General features: G+C 47.3%; 1 protein-coding gene across 1 annotated transcript in view; it reads right to left on the reverse strand.

The window, feature by feature from the left end:
• LOC103905002 (E3 ubiquitin-protein ligase RNF216-like) overlaps nt 1-18,455 on the reverse strand; it is a 19,722-nt gene extending 1,267 nt beyond the window's left edge. Inside the window, exons 1-4 of the mRNA XM_019473946.1 lie at nt 18,375-18,455; nt 3,141-3,269; nt 1,811-1,944; nt 13-727 (exon numbers count right to left, since the gene is read on the reverse strand). Of these exons, the coding sequence (XP_019329491.1) occupies nt 13-727; nt 1,811-1,944; nt 3,141-3,207 (916 nt within the window). The 5' untranslated portion in view covers nt 3,208-3,269; nt 18,375-18,455. The remainder of the gene's footprint in view (nt 1-12; nt 728-1,810; nt 1,945-3,140; nt 3,270-18,374) is intronic.
• Nucleotides 18,456-18,676: the final 221 nt, after the last annotated feature.

Here is an 18,676-nt window from a genome sequence, read left to right on the forward strand (position 1 = left end):
CTGCGTGCTGACCCATCTCTTCTGGTGGATGCGCCAGCTGGGGCGAAGCGGGACCTGGAATCCCATCCTGCTGTGGTTCAGGTCGGGGGAAGGCTGGCCCAGGAGCCTCCTCTCCATATGCCCTCAAAGATCCTGGGTCTGCTTCAGGCTGCCCTTGCTGAGGAGCACAACCATTTACTACAGCATGTGGCTCGCCTTCCAACGGCTGGAAGTATGGGTGATCCAGCTGGCTGTTCTCACGGATCTCCTGGTCTGTGGTAGTTGCAGCAGCTGCTCCTCCGAGGTTTTGCTCCGGCTCCAAGTCCTCTCCTTGCCATCCCTGGGCTTCCACCTTTTCTTCCTCTTGTGGTGGAACTTCTGCATTCTCCAGGCTAATGATTTCTCTGTTAACAACAGGCTGTGGACTCGGCTTTATTGCTGGAAGCAAACTTGGGCCAGGCTCCTGGTTACTTGTAAGTTCAAACCTGGGGCCATTAAGCTCAGATGATCCGGGCTGCTGCAAGGCAAAGTTCATATTCTCATCCCTGCTTGGTCCAGCACTGCCCTCCACCGTGGGATTATACCGGTCTCCCTGGCACAGCAGAGCTGAGTTCTCATCTTGCAGATATATGCTCCTCAAAGGCTCGACAGCACTTTTAGATCCTCCTTCTCCCACAGCGTTTGCACCTTGCCATTGAGCAGCAGGTCTGATGACATTGGGACGCAGGAGCTGCTGATGCTTTGGGGTCTAAAAAGAAGACAGACAAGAGTAAGTAGGAGCTCTTGTCTGCATGTCAGAATCCTTGCTCCAGATGATCTTTTGCATCTAATCAAATTTCTGATGGGAAACAGATGAAAAGTCTGTTTAGCAAGGTGCTTAATAAGGCATAAAACTGCAACTCACGTATCTTTGTTTCACTGAACTCCATCCTCAGTCTGTTCCCAGGTACTAAGAGAACATTTGGCAGAACTGGGGATGCACAGGACTTTCAGACTGGAATAATTTCCTGAGCTCACCTCAGTCCCCACTTCCCTCCCAGTAAAATAGTCTGGGAAGGAGGAACTAACTGATGGCATATTTGCATTCTCACCAATTTATTTAAACAGGCAGGAAACAAAGCTCAAAACATTAATCTCTGGCCTCGTTCTTGCCTCTGCCAGACAGACTGCTGTATGCCAACAGAGTCTGAATAGTCCCTGCTACTGTTTTCAACTAAGAAACAGAAAGGTCAGCTTTGCAACCCATTTTCTCAATGCCTCTGGTTACTTTAACAGAAAATATATTCTTAATATAGCTTAGATATGAAATTAGACACTTAAAATAATCAGGGTAAGCTAAAGCCTTTGGCCCTCCTCTGTGTGACTGCCGGTGCCAGTGGAAAGGAATTTATCAGGTGGTGGCTTTGTAAAACTGCAAAAAATGTAAGTGCCTGCAACAGCCCAACAAGAATCCAAACAGCATAGAGGAATAAAGCATACAAGGTCAAACAAGGCATGTTTTGAAAACCCGCCTTCTAAGGAACATCAAGTCCTCTTACAAAGCTCTCCACCTTTCTGGATTAAGATAGGTAACTTTATGGAAGCTACAGCCTTTGTTAAGTATAAATTTAAATACAATGCAGTTTAACAATCTAGTTCTCCCCCCTGTGCCCAAAATATGATTAAACACTTAAAGCCAGCAAAATGCCATCATTTCAACACACATTTCAGACATCCTAAGTAAATTACTGTAACTGGACAGGACTCTCAAAGGAATGCATCAGATACTTGCACCAGAGTTGGCTACAAAGGCCATGAATAAAGCAGGGCAAGTACAAGAATGAAAAATTACCTCCACCAAGATGACTACATCATCGTCATCTTCCTCACGCTGCTGCTCTGCTGGCGTTTCCAGCAGCAAAGGTAATTCTTCATCCGAGGAATCTGATATCATGATAAGACCCTCGTCCCTGCGGTTTATCCAGTCTGTAGTAAAGTAAGTGAAGTTAGCTATTTGCTAAAAGTAAATAACTGAAATTACAGGGCACAAGCACCGAAACATCTGAAAAAGCAATCTTCCCATTTGCATTGCAGCAACAGGGAAGAAGCGCTCAAAGGTCACTGGTTCCTCTGCAAGTTACTGGTATGGCCACTCCTACCTCCCCGGGCCCTCCGAGCAAAATACGTGCACAAACTACAGCTCAGGAGACCACAATGGCACATGCATGAAACAGTCACTCATTGACACTTATGCAAAGATTCTTCTACCCCGAACCTCAGCACGAGTCAAGCTGCTGCAAATGTTCTGAACAAGCCACTTACATAGTACTTCCTAATTTTTGCAGAGAAGTCCTGAACGTTCAGTATCTTGGGGACGATACATTTTCTTTTATTAATGTGCAGTGCATTCTAGAGGAGAGATAAGGTTCTCTGTGCAATTCGGCCTCTTCTGAAAGAATGTGACTTTGCAGGAGTACCTCATGCAAGACAGAGATAGGGCTCCTGTCTGTGGGCGCAGAAGGTATCCTGCTACTAGATGAGAACCTTGTCCCTCAAGGCTTGTCAAGAGTGGAATACAGATGCTACTGAGCACAGCTACTGGAACTCAGGAGAGACACTCCATCCAGAAGCAGAGGGTTTCTGTACTGCAGAGACAGCATACAACCATGCTTCCCCTACGACTGGACACAACGTTTTGGCGTATGCTTTAGCATAAGCATTCATGAGTATTCATTTATCACCTTTCAGGCATACAGAAAGCATCATTTTGAATTCCAGTCTCGGAGGAACAGGTGCCAATGCATACAGCCCTACGAGGATACAAATGCAAAGCCAGCCTCTCTCCTGTGAGGTCCTCAGAAGGGTGGAACACCATAAGCCCCTCAGATCTGCTGAAATACCTCTACGCGGTGTTCCCAAGAAGTTAGCAATCTGCCTTAAGGCAGTACAACATGAGAAAGACAAGAGCCAAATATTTTGCATGTCAGCATAAAATGAGAGAATTTTCTGTAGGTGGCTGTGAAGTAAGTGTAACAGAGCAAACACAGTGTAACACGGCAAAACAGACCACTAGCAGGTTCCCGTTAACAGCACTATTGCAAGTTCAGTATCTACGAATCCTGCTGCTTGTAAGCAGAGTTTTACAGAGGGAGTTTCGGAAATATGCACAAACCGGTACTCACCTTTTCCTCTGTGACTACGGAAGCTGTTCAAGTTAACTACTTCTTCATTTCCACCTTTCTCTGCCATTTTAAACTGCTGTACCCGAAAGTGTCAACACCCAGGCATGGCAGTCAGGCTCGCACGAGGAACTAGAAGACAAAATAAAAACAGGAGAGAGTAAGGCAAACTCAGCAGCACCCTAATCAGGCTTTCCCAAGACTAAGCCGCTAGATCATTTTGGGGGTTCTCCTGGCTCTCCCAGCACAGCCTCTCCATGAGGATATTTTTCTGTACCGCTTTCTCAGTGCCTAAAAGCAGACGTGTTTCTGTTGTCTTCTGTTCCGACAGTTAAGACAGCCAACTTAAGAGTGCAATCAGGCCCAAGAAGCCTCTCTGGAGAAGACACGGAGATGCTTAGAGCTATGCAATCACAGAAAGGCGGGGGGAGATGCAATTCTGTCCAGCCAGGACTCAAACCCTCCCCATATGTGGATCTTCTGTTTCCAAGAAGTCACAAACCTGATGCATCAACTCACATAGCGGTGTTTCTGCCACCATCTACTGGTGAGAGGAGCAAAAGCCACTTGCCTGAGCTGCCACAGGGCAACACCATGTAAGCCTGTATCTCAGACGTACCAGTTGAGGGAGGTCATTACAACCATCCCCTATCGCACTTAATGCCATGAAGTCACACCACGCCCAAGTGCTGCAGAAATGCTAGCACCGAGGTGAACAGCCAGTGTTATGGGTCAGACCTGACAGCCTAGCTGTTGAGGAGCTGAATGGTGAAGTGAGCCACACTGCTGAAACGGAGACACCAGCATCAAAAACCTTCAATTCCCTTGTGTGCCACCAAGCTGAGGCACAACCTCAGAGGGACCAGAGATGCTCTGAGCTCATTTCCACAACATCCATGCTGTTGACACGTCAGAAGGAAGCTGCACCCCTGGCAGGGCAGTACATAAGTGCGTGTTTTGTGTCTGCACCGTGAACCGGCACGGGAACAAGTCACATTTACAGAGCACACTTTCTTGCCATCATCTGCTATTTTAAAGAAGAGACCTCCCTGATTTACGACACATCCCCTCCTCAGTGAGGGTTTGGTACAAATTCCAGGATACGCCACCTGCTCTCAAACTGAAAAGAGAGCACGACAGGGATCAGGGTCCTTCACAGGACTGAGCTTTTGGCACTAAAATTTGCTACCCCCACCTGTTCTCAGAGAGGCTCAATGAGCCGGCTGGAGGCTCCCGAACAGGATTAGGAGATCAGAGGAATCACTGCAACCTGAACAGTAGGTTTCCATTTTATGGTCTGTCAGCTTACAGCTCTCAATTCCCGGTATCGCAAAGCAGCTGAATACGTACAGGAACTCCGACCGCAATTTGATCACTGGAACGAGAAAGGAGGTCTTTTTATTGAGAAGTATTCATCTCATCATTAGAGCACGGAAGAATCTGTATTATTAAATATTTACTGATGCATAAGTTGGAAGAAAATGGTGGGTCTGCTATAAAATCCTGTTTTTCAGTACACAAGAGCAGTATAAATTCCTCCTCAATAATTCTACTTAACCTCCTCTGCAGGGAACAAGATTTGCAGCTAGGACAGCAAAATGAAGAATGCAAGGAACAGGATTTGCAGCTAGGACAGCAAAATGAAGAAATCAGTTCGGATGCATACTAGGTACTCATATCTACACTCTCCCCAAGGAACTAGTCATTACCATCTTCAAAAGATTTTAATACAGGATAAAATAATAAAAATAAAAAAGTATAATTTATCACTTAAAAAAGCCAAAACCCAAGCCACATTTCACAGAAAGCGCACGCTGCACAGCAGCGCTGAGAGTCGGCCGGCTTTGGGCAGGAAAGCACCCTCCTCCTGCAGGACAGCCTGCACGGACACGGTCCAAAGCCTTGCACTGTAGGCAGCAGGATAAATGAGCAAGGCAGCAGCGTCTTCCCGTTTGCAGGGCAGGACGCTCGCTTAACACACACAAAGGGTGCCAGCAGCACAGCTCAGTGCCCGAAGCAGCCTTCTCCAGAGGGAACCTCCACCGTAAAGGTTTTCAAGGCTTGGCTACAAACAGCCACATTCACCTGGTCCCAGCACTGGTGATGGTCTGAATTTGAGTGGGACGTTGGGCTAGGGAACTGCAGAGGCCTCTTCTAACCAGCATGACTACAAATATGCAACTACCCCTATATTTGAGCCCCGAAACCTCAGTAGCACACCCTATTTCCAGTAAGCAGCTCCAAGAGTATCATAGGCATATTGATGCTTTGAAAATGCTTCAAAAGCAAGTTTTTGGGAGTGTTCCCACCAGGTCCTTCAGCTTCTGCCTTATAAGCAAGGAGAAATAAATCCTACTTTATTTGCCAGAATGGCATGGAAGCGCTGTTCTCATCATTGCAGACAGGTGCTGGAGCAGCAGCTCAGTAGCTGGGTCACCGTAAGCATACTTGGTGAAAACCCTGTCCTTTTTAAAAGGTCACATCCACATTATTACAGTTGTATTTCCCCTGGTACTCGTGAATAGCTACCACCTAGTCCTGCATAGCATTTTTCCATCCTTAGCCCTCTCAGTATTTTAGAAAACAAGATCAATACGCTTCTTGCCATTTAAAAGATGGAGAAATGGAAGCACGGAAAGGACCGGTGTGGCCAAGGCCACCAAGCAGGCTAGCAGCAAAGCCAGGAGTGGCACCCAGGCCTCTTCAGCTCCTGTACCTACGCCAATCACTTCTGCTTCCCAGCAGGCTGGTCCTACAAAGCACTCCTTGCAACAACCAACAGCCCCTGCATAGCTAGCAACCCGCCTCGTCTCAGCTGCCTTCATGCAGGCTCACGCTCAACAAAGGAACCTCTTGGCAGGCAAAAACGGCGAAGGATCACTCCAAGACTGGCTGGGGAGGAACAAGGACGTTCGTGAAAGCCACAAATCAGCCCTCGCAGCATCAAGTGGTGCGGACAGAGGCTAGACAGGTGTCTGCTCGGATCTGCTCTGAGCAAAGCTAAGTGGCTTGGATATTTCTCCCCTACAGGGGCATGCAATGCGTTAGCAGAGTTGGGTATGCATGTACGCGTGGGTGGGTCGACACCGCAAATGCTCGGCGGAGTCACCAAAAAATCTTCTCCCAAATAGCTGAAATGGTGCTTTGTCCAATGCTGGCTAAACCACAGCTGTTCACGTCCAAGAACAAGGGATAAGCCACCAGACTAACGTTAAGACCGTATTGTCTATAGGCAGCTCTGGTTCCCGTAGAGAGGAACTTGCACACTTCAACCTTGAGCATCAAGAAAGAGGTACAGGAAGTAACCTGAAATGAAATTTGGGATAACAGACCGTCTACCCCCCTGTACAAGAGAAAGATGCGCCCGCATCACCAAAAGACTCATGCTGGTTTAAAAGCAGGAATATAATAAATAGCATTAACTGTAATACACAGTCAAGGCAACAAAAAAAAAAAAAGCCAAACCTGTAAAGAACTGGCAATGTACCACTTTTCTATTTCAAAACAGACTGCATAAAACCCCAAGCATCTTAATAAAGCACTGCTTTGAGGGTAAAAGCCAAGCTTCCACCGAGAGCTAGCAATTCATTTTGTCAATACTCAATACACAATTCAAGTTTAAACAAATATCTATAAGCATGGGCCAGTTCCATCTAGTGGCACGAATAGGAAGTTTATTCATGTTTATAGCACTAGGCCGCCAAGAACGTGAAGTAACAAGATCAAAGCCACCCTAGGGTCTTGCCCTACATAAACAACATAATAAAAAGCAAGCAAGACAGATGGAAAGAAGCTGTCCCACACTACCTCAGTGATTTCAGTGCCTATTTATAGGTAAAGAATAAGGCTACCTATAACCAAGCTCTAACATGACCACCAGCTTTTTTGCAATACTTAAGGACGGGATACTAGAACCATTTTAAAAGAAAAAGACCTGGCAGCAGGCAGATACACACTTTGCAAGCTTTTTTTTTTTTTTCCTTCTCCTCCCTTTTTCTTAAAAACTCCCACCTGCACTACAGCACACCAAACTGGATTTGGGACTTGAATCCCTATACAGTATCCAGGTGACACAAAACTTGTCACAACTTCGAAGTCACCCACTGACAGCGCAGCGAAGACCGCCACGCTGAAGATGCGGTTCCACCAAACCTCCCCTCCGTTTTCCACATTACTCCACGTATTCGTGACTCTGCACATCCAAAGTTGTTTCACTGCACAGGCAATGAAACCCTCCCTGTTAAGGTTTTTCCTACAGCAACTTGAGAGGAGAAGAACCCATTAACAGAACAGCTACTGGGAAAAAAATAAATAAATAAATCAGAGACCATCAGGGACTTAGGTGTAACAGTTCTCTGAACTGACTAGATCTCAGACTGGCAGTTGAAGTCGCACGTACGTTCTGAACAAGCTTCTCATACGTGAAAAAATATAATCTACAAAACCACTGGTCCCAACCACTACTACGAGTTAACGGATCAGCTGCTAAGAGATGAAGCAGGTCTCAGGTGCACACAGAATGCTTACACAAGGATTTCCAAAACCCATTCAAAATCCCTGCAAACACCACGTTACATATTTTTAGCCTAACCTAAAAATAGCAAGCATCGGTACTGTGCATATATTTAAACTCCTGGTATATGCAGGCGTTTCTGGACTGCAGTAATTGGAGCAGAACTCAAATCCGCTCCCTCCACCTCGCATTTGTGCTGCAACGAGCATCTTCAGACGGTGCTGGAATTTAAAGCGGCAGTCGAGGGGAGAGCCCCTGCTAGACACAGTGTAATGTATTTCCCCCCCCCACTTACAGCATTTGAAATCTTGAACTCCCACATACCCAAGATGGGACTAGCCTCAAAGTGCTCTTTTCTGGCTCTAGCTCAAGGCAACAGGACTAGACAGAAAGCACTGCCGGGGAGGTAGGAATTGAAATTCCAACCGAAGGGGGGGTGTGGGGGGAAGAGCAACTTGAAAGAGATATCAGCAACACCAAATCATTGTGTGTTTTAGCCTCTCCCCCGTACAGCAACACCTCTGTTGCTCACCTACGTTGACAGAAGAGCATCAACTCCTACTTTCTGCCTGCGGGCAGCAAACGTGTCTGCTGGTAGCCTGCGAGCAAGGTGAATTTCTGGCTCGTTTCAAACTGCTAAAAACAAAGAGATGCTACTTAAATAATGCATGGCTTGTGACAACCAGCAAAATGAAAAGCTAAAAATTCAGCCCTTAAAAAAAAAAAAAAAAGCACAACAGAAGGGAAGTAAACCAGCCCGACTTACTCTCAAGCATTTCATTGAAACATTTCAAAGGGCTCACGATTTGCTTGGGGCTGCTCCTTGTAACAGTCACTTAGCAAAAGCAGGGAGAGTTTAACAGCGGTTGATCATGTTAAGCAGCATCATCCCAACTGAAAATTAGAAATCCCCCGACCATAAGCCTGACAAGAACCGCTGTGCACAAACAAGTGCTATTTGCTATGCACAAGGCAGCTACCGCCACTGCATCGCACCTTGCAAAGGAATAAAGCCAGAGGTTAAAACGTGGACCTGCAGCAGGGCTTCTGCTGAGCAGGTTTGCACGCAGGCCTGCCCACAGCTCAGGCAAAAGCGGGAAACCACACCAAAGCAAAAGCATTGGCCCCAGCCCAAAAGCCTTACCCCTGGCCTCCCGAAGATAGGAGTGTGTGGACAGTGGCTTGCAGGCAAGACCACCTGGTTTCCAGCAGCGGCTCGGTTCTAAGAAAACAGCACAACCAGCTACAGATATCACACAAAAGCTCCTCTTGGGAGCACAGAACGGGGGTAGACTTATGCCAACTGCATCCACGTAGCTCCGCCACCAATTTTTGGACCCATAGCATGTGCTAAAGAAGAACAACATACCAGAAGATCATTTAGTAACAGAATCGGCTTGTAAGTTTTAAAACACTCCCTAGGTGTTTCACAAGACATGAGCAGCTGGCTTGGTTTACCAAATGATTTTAGACAGACACGTATGCCCTCTAAGAAGGAGAGGACAGGATTCCCGAGATCTGAGAAAAATCAAGGAACAGAAGCTGAAGTGAACAATTTTTTCTCCATTAAGAGCCAGGTAACACAGTTCTACTGCAGAAAGCCAGAGGATTCATTTCGTCACACCAAAACATAAGACAATATAACACTAGAAGCGTTTTGTGGCAAGTAAATCAAAACTGAATGTTTACCTCCACATACATACACGACATGTGTATGTATGCATTGTATGTATTGCATTGTATGTATGCAATGCACAACACGTGCATTGTTCAGAAAGTATCTCAGAAGACCGTCGACTATTTCTGCAGCCACACCAGCATCATAACCAGCTTCAGAAGCAGCGCTCCAGGCTAGAACATTATTAAGATGGACAAGAAGGACAGGGAGTCTTCAAACTTCTCTGGCAGCAATCACAACGTCTAGTCATCTTCTGAAAGCTCCCTATTCCTCACCCTCTCTTACCCAAGAAGAACAGCCGCGCTGTGAAATACGCACCGAAGCAAGCGATGCACTTTCCACCAAGGCTTACCATTGATGCGAGCTCTCTTGGGAACTGCAGAGTGCTTAGCGATCACTGCATCGACGTAAAGCAAACTATGAGCTCACTAACGCGGGGCTGTCTGCCTTTACTAAAATCCTGCTTGTGGCTAGAACAAGGTCCATGCGTTGCAGCTTCGTGCCGAGCTCTGCTGTGCATTTTTGCAGTCAATTCTCAGTCAACGGTGTTACCAAGAACACATCAGAAGATACTTTGAAAAGAGAAGCTACGGATTAACAGGGTACGAGCTACATCTACGCGTCACTGCTCCAGTCTAACGAAAATTGGTTAGTCAGGAGCAATTAAGAGAGCAGATTTTTAGGGATTACTTGCGTTCAAATCCCTAGCTATGTTTTCCCCATTTTGCAAGTCAACTTAGGACTTACAGGAAACATCTCGACTGTCTGTACATCACAAGACTTCTCATCAACCTCGCTTGCAGTTCATCATTCCATTAAGGTGACAGTATCACTTAATTTTTTTTAAATACCCAATCTCCATTTTTATTGCGTCTGTTAACACAAAGTGCAAGAGGAAAGAAATCTGTCCAGTTTTATCTTATTCATCTAACAGCTGGCCACCTACGGTGATACCAGTTTTCCTAGTGAAATCAATTTCTGCTCTGTGAGCTCTTCTCTAAAATGTAAGACTGTTTTGAAAGAGATGTATTTGTTTTCCAAAAATGGGCAACTACTAATTCAACTCAATTGAAAGTTTCTGATGCCTTCAAGCTATTCGCTGATGACTGGCATCAAGGTCAACTGCTGGACATTTCAGTGCCTTCCCACGACCCCCGTCAGTCCTTCTGCTAAATAACAGGGCTCCGTAGCGTCACATCTCTCTGACCAGCATGAGACTGCTAATTTTGATGTATGCAAAAAAAACCCCCACGCTCTACACAAGAGGGGGGGAGCTCTGGATCAGTCATTTGCCTCCCCTATCAAACTGAGTCCTGAAAAAAAAGTTAAATTTACAAAGTCTAGTTAGAAAGGAGTTAATGCCATTGCCTCGAGCAGCTCATTTTAAGAGCAAAGCGAAAATCCAAGGCTTTGGGGGAAGGAAGAGGTATCTCTGCAGTTAGTTCCTGTAAAGGGTGCTACCCTGCCTGCCTCAGACTTCTGGCATGTGCAAGATCATACGGTATAATCCCCCAAATCCACAACCTCCCTCCCACATCACAAACGTAGGTGCCAGCTTGGCGTTTCCTGTTCAAGCAACAATTCAGGCACTAGCAGCTCAGCACTTGGCTACGGCAGCACAGACAGACAAAACCAACCTCTTTGGGCTCCCAGCCTATCTCCCAAACCATCATGTTTTGTTCTGATTTTGCGGTATAAGGGTGGGGATGAATAGAAGAGCACGTGAAAACATGTGATTTGCAGCTTCGCCACTTCCAGAGCGAGTTTTACTTCCAGTTTTCTTGCCCCGAACTCACGTGTATCCCAAGAGAAGGGGGCAGAGGCTCCTTTCTCTGAGCAGCACCGTTATTAAACCCGCTGGCGTCTGAAAGAGCCGACTCCACAGACTACCAGGTGCTGCACATACCTGCCAGGGCTCTGCATAACATTAATTGCAGCTGCCTTCTCTTCCCCATCAACACAGCGGCCACACAGAAAAGAACAAGAGAAATGCCCTGCGTGCCCCAGGATATACATGAGAGTGCTCCTCTGTTACTTGTACTTCACAGAGCTCTCCAGGAGAAACGACACAGCATTTCCTCTCCAGATCCTTAGTATTTTTTCTCCTTTTTTCTTTCCTTTTTTAAGGGATCCTGAATGTCGCCTTTAAAAGGTATAACAGAACAAAGAAAACCACGCGCAACCTTTTAAGTAGTTATTTAACAAGTTGGATGCACGTCGACAGGAGCCTTCAGGTTACCATCTTAGCACCGTTTTTCACTGGAGAGGAAACAGAGACATAAAGGAGTTGAAGGTTGCTGGTTAGAGTAACCCTAACAGGCTACGGCACTGACATTCGCATAGACGAGCGACCAGCAGCCTGCTCCGCTTGCAGCCCTGTTTGCAGGGGGCACCGGGAGCGAGAAGAAGAGAGACAGGCTGCACGCAACAGGCAAACCGCTATTACAAGCAGCAGCAAGGGACTAACTAGACCAAAGTCAAGAGAGCTGGAAAGCACAAAGAGTCAGTTGTAGTTGCAGTAACAGCCAGAGGACTTTAAAATCACGAAGGATTGACAGGTTGCAATGGCATCCTAGACGTTAAGCTGCTGCCCAGCAGACCAACTCTGGAAACAACCATCTAAGCTGCACTTGGGAAGTTGCGTTCCAGAAAAAGCATAATGCACCACCAGGAGCAAATGTGGAAAGGAAGGGGGTATTTTCTTATTTTATTTTAAATGTGACCTGAACCTATCACAAGAAATTTTGCTTTCAAGGATGGTTGCAGTCTGCAAAGCACACCTCACTTCATTTCACAAAGCTGCTGACAAGATAAAAGCTAAGACTTGACCTTGAGATGGCACGGAAGGGAAAAAAACCCGACTTACTGTAGTAGCCCACCTTAGCAAAAAGGAAGGTTTCTGTGTCGATCTGCACAGTGCTTTCAGAGGTATTGACTTAAAAGCTTGCCACCAACCATTCTAGGTGTCAAGCATCCCAGAATTAGGGACTTCCAAAAAGAATGACTTCACAGGTCACATATTCTGGTTATTACAGCCGTACCCCTTTTTTGAGCCATGTTAAGCATCTGCGCTTGCCATAATTTCAAAGGTCAGTGGCCAGTGGTGGCCAGAAGCCGCGGCTTCGTGTTAAAAAGGGTTTCACTGCAATACCTGCTTAAGATGGTCACATTCCCACACCACAGCTTGTCGCCTCCTCTCACACTGAGCTCCACCAGCACATGTTATAGCTTTGAAAAGAAATGCCCTGGGAAACTTTTTTGCAGGATTCACATCAGATACCTTCTCTCCTCACGCATCCACCACGGCGTAAGTGGGAGAACAGAACTAAGATGCTAAAATAAACTGCGAGAAGGGGGAAGATCTTAAACTGCAGCCTAACAGTTGACACTATGCAACCACTGCCGACACCTAAAACCAGCACTCAAACCATATGTGCTCCTAGTCCAGGATCAGGCACTACTTTTGAAAGATGCTTTTACACGTTCAATTGAAGGGTTTAAATACGTACAAGAGCCAGCTTAGAGCCATACTGAGCCAACAGGCCAAGTTTACTCCGCAGTGAAACGAGTCTTAAACTGCCTTGGGTACTGAGAGTAAGATACGGATAGAAACCTTGTAAGGCACGTGCAATACTTGAGCAGCGAGTCCACGCTCTGCACCGATTCCTGCTGGAAAGAGTTAAAAAGCTGCCTATTGCACCCAACAACGGCTGCACGAGAAGGACTGCCACCAGCCCATCTGAAGAACGGTAACTACGTCCTTATTGCTCCAGCCCCGCAGATGACCAGTTGTTACAAGATTTTCAAGCCAGCCAGCGACTGCTTTTCTAAAACCGGGTTTTGTTTTGTTCCAGCCACGCTTTAGCCTTGCGGCCAACCGATTCCAGCCCAGCAAGCAGGCTCTCAGCAGCAGAAACTGAGGGCGGCCTTCCAGGCTCACGACAGTTGTCCAGTCTGACTTCATCCACGCCACGTGGCAGTGGCCATTGCAGGGTTTAAGCAGAATGTGTTAAAATAGCAGAAAAGCAAAGGGTTTGTATTTGAGATAAGCACACCACTACATCAGAACCGAAAACAGTGGAATCGGATCGTGGCCAGATTTAGAGATGCTCCACATCCAGCATTATTCTCTTCTGAGACTATTAAAGTTCACAAATGAATGAGTTATCAGCTGGCCAGCTAAAAAGCAAGGAAAGAAGCACCACACATTAATTCTCCAGGTCCACAGTCATGCAGATTTAGGAGACCGCAAGGTACCTAACAATTGCACTCCAAGGGAAATAAACATTTTGCATATGCAAGACCAAGAAAATCACTACAGGCCACAGCTAAGAGGTTGCAGAGGCTGCAGTCTGACCATTTGCTAAGGACACGACTGTTTTCAGGCTGCAAATTTGTCTGCCTACCCCTTAGTCATCGCAGTCAAATGTCCAACACCGTTTAAGCCTTCACATAGCAGAATATAAATTCTTTTCCTGGGTGTTGCAACAGTACAACATCAAACAGATTATTTAACCATCTGGGACGGAGGGTCAATAAAAGCAGCCACAGACTGCTAAACAAACACAAAAAACATTAAGCTGAGGAGCACTCTTCAGTGTTCAAGTCAGAGGTGCGTTCCAGCCATTGCGAGCTGGTCTGTGCTAGTCGTGGCTGATCCAAGGGCACCTCCCAGTTTGTACACAATGAAGCCTGCTCCACTACAATAGGATTCCGGTTTAACAATGTATAGAGAGGACATGAACTATTTATGCTAGCCAAGTTACTGCTAATGGGTCTTGCCAGTCTTGTTCATCTGTAGCTGGAAATCCTAGCAGCAGGGGAGGTATGAAACGCCCTACGCTGCTGGTTTCCTGCAAGGGAGCAAAAGCTTCTTTTCCTGCCTCCCCATTATGCTGCTGCTGTCATCTCCCTCAAATTGCATTACAGCGCACTACAGCGAGAGCAGGGAGAGGAGGAAAGTCTTCTAGGCAGCATCCCCGCTCTGCTGCAGGCAGCCGTCAACATCGCTGCCTGTTCCACCCTGCTATCCCACTGTAACACATTTATCCAACAACACTTTGTGCTTGCCACGGGTATGCGGGTAAGCGCTGCTTCCCCTACCAGCCTTCAGGTACCTTCAAGCAAAAATGATCTGCAAGAGAGGTTTCCCTCCCCCCTCCATCAAATATAAAAATGCATCACGTCTTCGGGATGGTATTTGGAAGTAGAAGTGTAAATCTGTTCCTCACTCTGATTTTGCAAAGGCTGCAAAAAGCCAACCGCTGTCTTCCTTTCTCCAACCGAGAAACAGCAATAACGGTGCCCACAGCTCGGTAAGAGCACGTCAGTATTGACAAAGCAGTACAGGAGCCTTGTGTGAGAAATGCTTTAGACAAAGTATATTATTGGAGGCCATTTTCCATCCTTACATTCCCCAAACAAAGATTCTAGGTAGTACAAATCCTGATCACCTTATACTACAGAGCAATATCACGTGATGCCTCTACAGATCTTGTCCAAATGTTTGTCTAAATAATGCAAACAGTAGCTTGGCCTCCTTACAGAGGTAAGCAGACCGAGTGTGGGCAATACAGCACTCGTCCTCAGAAGCCAACTGAAAACATTTCGGGTCACCCTGCCACCTACATACGCTCCTAGATTTATTTCAGCTCGTCAGCTTTGCTTCTCGTTACGAGTGACGACGACAGCCTCCAAAAGCCACCCTGCAAACAGACAGGCACCACTGGCATCAGCAAAGGAGTCGGGCTCCCCCAAAGCCAGCAAGGAAGCCACACTTAATTTAAAATTTCCCCCAACCTGGGTGAGAAACACTACGAGATGGCATCATGACTCAGGGTAGCAGCTGCCCCGTGTTGAAATCTTTCCCCAAAGCCCAATGTTTTTTCCACTTAATCAGACACTGACAGTTCCCCTCACGAACGCGGGGAAGGAACCACAGCAGCGCTGGTAATTAGGAGAAAGGTGTCATTCAGCAGGAATATGATTTCTAGTCCTCAGGAATTAAGCTTTCTCCAAGGATCGTTACGAGTTTAAAACCACTGCAAGCTCTTAAGCACTGACCCAGAGGAAAAACATCACTCCTGAAGTATTCCAAAATAAACCTGAAATTCTATAAAAGCGACATGAAGGCTGCTGAGAGCGAGATTATCCCAGCTCAGTAAAACATTCCTTATTATCTCACAGCTCAGTGCTTTGGCAAGGATAACTTATTCAAGCCACCAGGACACCACTAAGTGGCCTTTTTCTCTTTTTCCTGTTCTCCCCCGCCTACCCCTCCCCAATTTCCCAGATTTCCCCGTCCCAGTAACCCGCTTAAAACAAAACTACTCTACTTCTCATCAGACTAATGCTGATCAGCACGTTATTTAGCTCAGTTTCAAACACAGGAGCTACCACGTCAGTACGCAGATGACCTTATCTCCTGGGCTGCTACTGGGAGATAGCCAGTGCCCCGAGTCAGCTGCGTGTTTCACACCTTCCGCTGCTCGCCGTAGTGAGAAAAGGCACCCACCCCACCAGGGTTAGATCCTGCTCAGAGTAATTGAAGTTACACGTAGCAACTTGAAAAGCCCACCCATCGACCGAGGTAGGCAATACACAACGCTATTATTTTAGTGCACGCACAGACTTCTGAGGCTGTTAGCGCCTCTCCTTTAAGTAGTTAAGAAGATGCCTGAAGTTAATAATTTAAATGGAGACTTAAAATATCTCCAGACCAAATCCACGTGCAAAAAAACCCCCAAGCTTCTGACGAGAGGAATTAGTGGCACAGTTCCGACTGTCCCAAAAAGAATGCAGCCGGCGGCAAGCCCCGACGCCCATCGCCGCGCCAAGCTGCCGGCGCTATGACACAGTAAACCACTCACAATGACTTGAAAAAGAAATAAATAAAAACAAGACGCCCATTCAACATTAATGAATGGGAGCTTCTTCCAGCAGGCACTAAAAAACACCCAAAGGGCTTCACGTCTCTCGCACTTGGGTTTGTGCTACTCCGGCTTGCTAACCAGCTCCTGGCCCCCGAGATACGCTTCCTGCCTCTCTCCAACTGCGCCCAAGTCAGAGTTGCGTGCTCGCTCCACCTATTTTTGCCACAGGACTTCTTAGCAATTTGTGTCCAATTTCAAAGCATAAGCCACGCTGCCAGCGACTGCAGCTCGCCGGCGGCAGTAACGCCCACTGCATTCTCAGGCAGATAAAGCATTGGTCTGCCCAGGAATTTGGACTTCCGAGAGAGCTTCTGAAACACAAGCCCAGGAACAGGCTGCCAGCACCCTGCTGGAAACCAGAATGTACCTTATCATCAGTAAAGCCTGCCCCAACCGCTCTTCCAGGAACTGTTATTCACGCCCTGACTTACGGGCAGTTGCCCAAGAAGGATGCCTGCAGCCAGACCGACAGGAGAACATCCTAGGAAGGAAAGAGAGACGGAAGAAGGCCTGTTACCAAAACGCAGCACTACCAAGCGGGCTGAATGTCTCTACAGATCTTCTTCAGGAAGCGGGTCTGAGCCTTTTCCCAAGTCTTGGTATTCCAGGCACAAATTCCTGTCAAGATGATTGTTTATTAACATCAAGTCACACCGTGCAGACACCCAGCACACAAGATCTATTAAGATGTTTACAATATTGAAAGGCCTGATGTAAGGCAGTGGAATTTTTGCATGGCATTCGTCCTAGAAATGAAAAGCTCAGGTTAAAGCTGTAAATCCCACAGTCCTGTAATTAACAGCTGTCCCTGCAATTCTACTAGTCCTAGAGAAAAACGGGTCCCACAATACGGGTTGCGCTGCACGCTCCTACGGCACCGTACCTGTAGAGGCACGTACCAGAACCTGCTCAAGATTTGGGTCTGCAGAGTGATGGGTCTCAAACATTCCCCCTCACCTTCCAAACAGGTCGCTGGAGGAAAAGAGCTCTCATGCCATCCTCTCTGGAAGCAGGAGGAGGCCACTTCATAACTGAGCATGCAAAGTCCAGTCTGTCCACCTGACTGGGGACGCCTGCCTTCTCCTCCATTGCTACCGCTGGAAACCTGCAACGCCTCCCAAGTACGTCGGTTGAGATAGCAGAAATTGTAAGAAAGAGGAACCAACCATCACAGAGCAGAATGGAGAAACAGGGATCTGCTCGCAGGTCTTAGCACTAACGCTGCCCATGCCTTTCAGCCAGCAAGGCAGTCGCTTTTAGGATTGCTGCCCGAAACAAAGCAAGAAGAGTCTGCTGTTCTGCACAGCAGTCAGTAAGCTGGAAAAGCACCACAAGAAGAGATGCTGTGAAAAGCACACAGACAACCAAGCTATAGTCCCTCGGCATTACGCCTCGATAATGGAAATAAAAGCGCACAGCAGCAATATTAGCTTTTCTTTTTTAAAAAGCGTCAGAGGTCTCAAGCCAGTGACCAAACCGTAACGCTTCACGTAGGAAACTGAACCTTGCTTGACGAGCAGTAAGGAAGCTGAATAGAAACATCGACAACTAAACTTATTCATACGAAAGCTACGTTTCTGGTACAAGCATTTTTCAGTAAGACTCTAAGATAAGGTATTAGAAGGCATTCGAAGACAACCCTTCAGGTCACAAAGCGAAGGTGCGATGAAAGAAAAACCTCCCGGGCCAGACTCGCAGGCGCAAGCAGCCGTCACCCGCCCAACGGCCGGGCAGGGGTTCCAGCGAGCGCAGCCGCAAAGCCAGCGGGTCCGCGGGACGACGGCCACTTTTTAAGCCGACCTACATTTTGCCCATCCCAAACCGACGTGCGGGAGCGCTGCCCGGGTGAGCTCACGCTCCTCTTTTCACATGCACGCTGCAGTCAGCTACAGCTCTGCGGTCGCAGAATACTTTGCGTGAAAATCCGAGCTTCCTCCAGCCGTTTGGGGGAACGAGTGCGGCTCCAGAGGCAGAAACAGCCCTCAGACACCTCCGTTATACAAACGCCGTGCACGGTAGCGCTTCCAGCGTTTGCTCTCTCCCACCAAGCTAAGCGAGCGCTCAAATCAATAGAGAGAGGGGGGAAGAGGAGGAGGAGGAGGAGTATCTCTTACACAGATCCCTCAACTCCGAGGACAGCTGTGTTTTGGGTTTCTTTTCTGCAGCAGCTCCCACAGCAGATGCCTGAAATGTCAAGATGTCCCAACGGCACCGAGTGTTTCCACAACAAGATGGGGGTCAGAAGAGAAGAACGAGCTTATATCCGCCTCTCCCCACCGGCTCTGGAGCCGAGGCTGTTTGTCTTCCCGAGTATAAACACACAGCTCGGGGTACCTGAAACGAGCCGGCGAAGAGAACCCACGGAGAGCAGCGCCAGAAAATTGTGCCTGGGTGCCCCCCACCCTCTTCACCTCCC

The sequence above is a fragment of the Aptenodytes forsteri genome, unplaced genomic scaffold (assembly GCF_000699145.1).
Source record: "Aptenodytes forsteri isolate BGI_AS27 unplaced genomic scaffold, ASM69914v1 Scaffold55, whole genome shotgun sequence".
NCBI classification, from domain to species: domain Eukaryota; kingdom Metazoa; phylum Chordata; class Aves; order Sphenisciformes; family Spheniscidae; genus Aptenodytes; species Aptenodytes forsteri.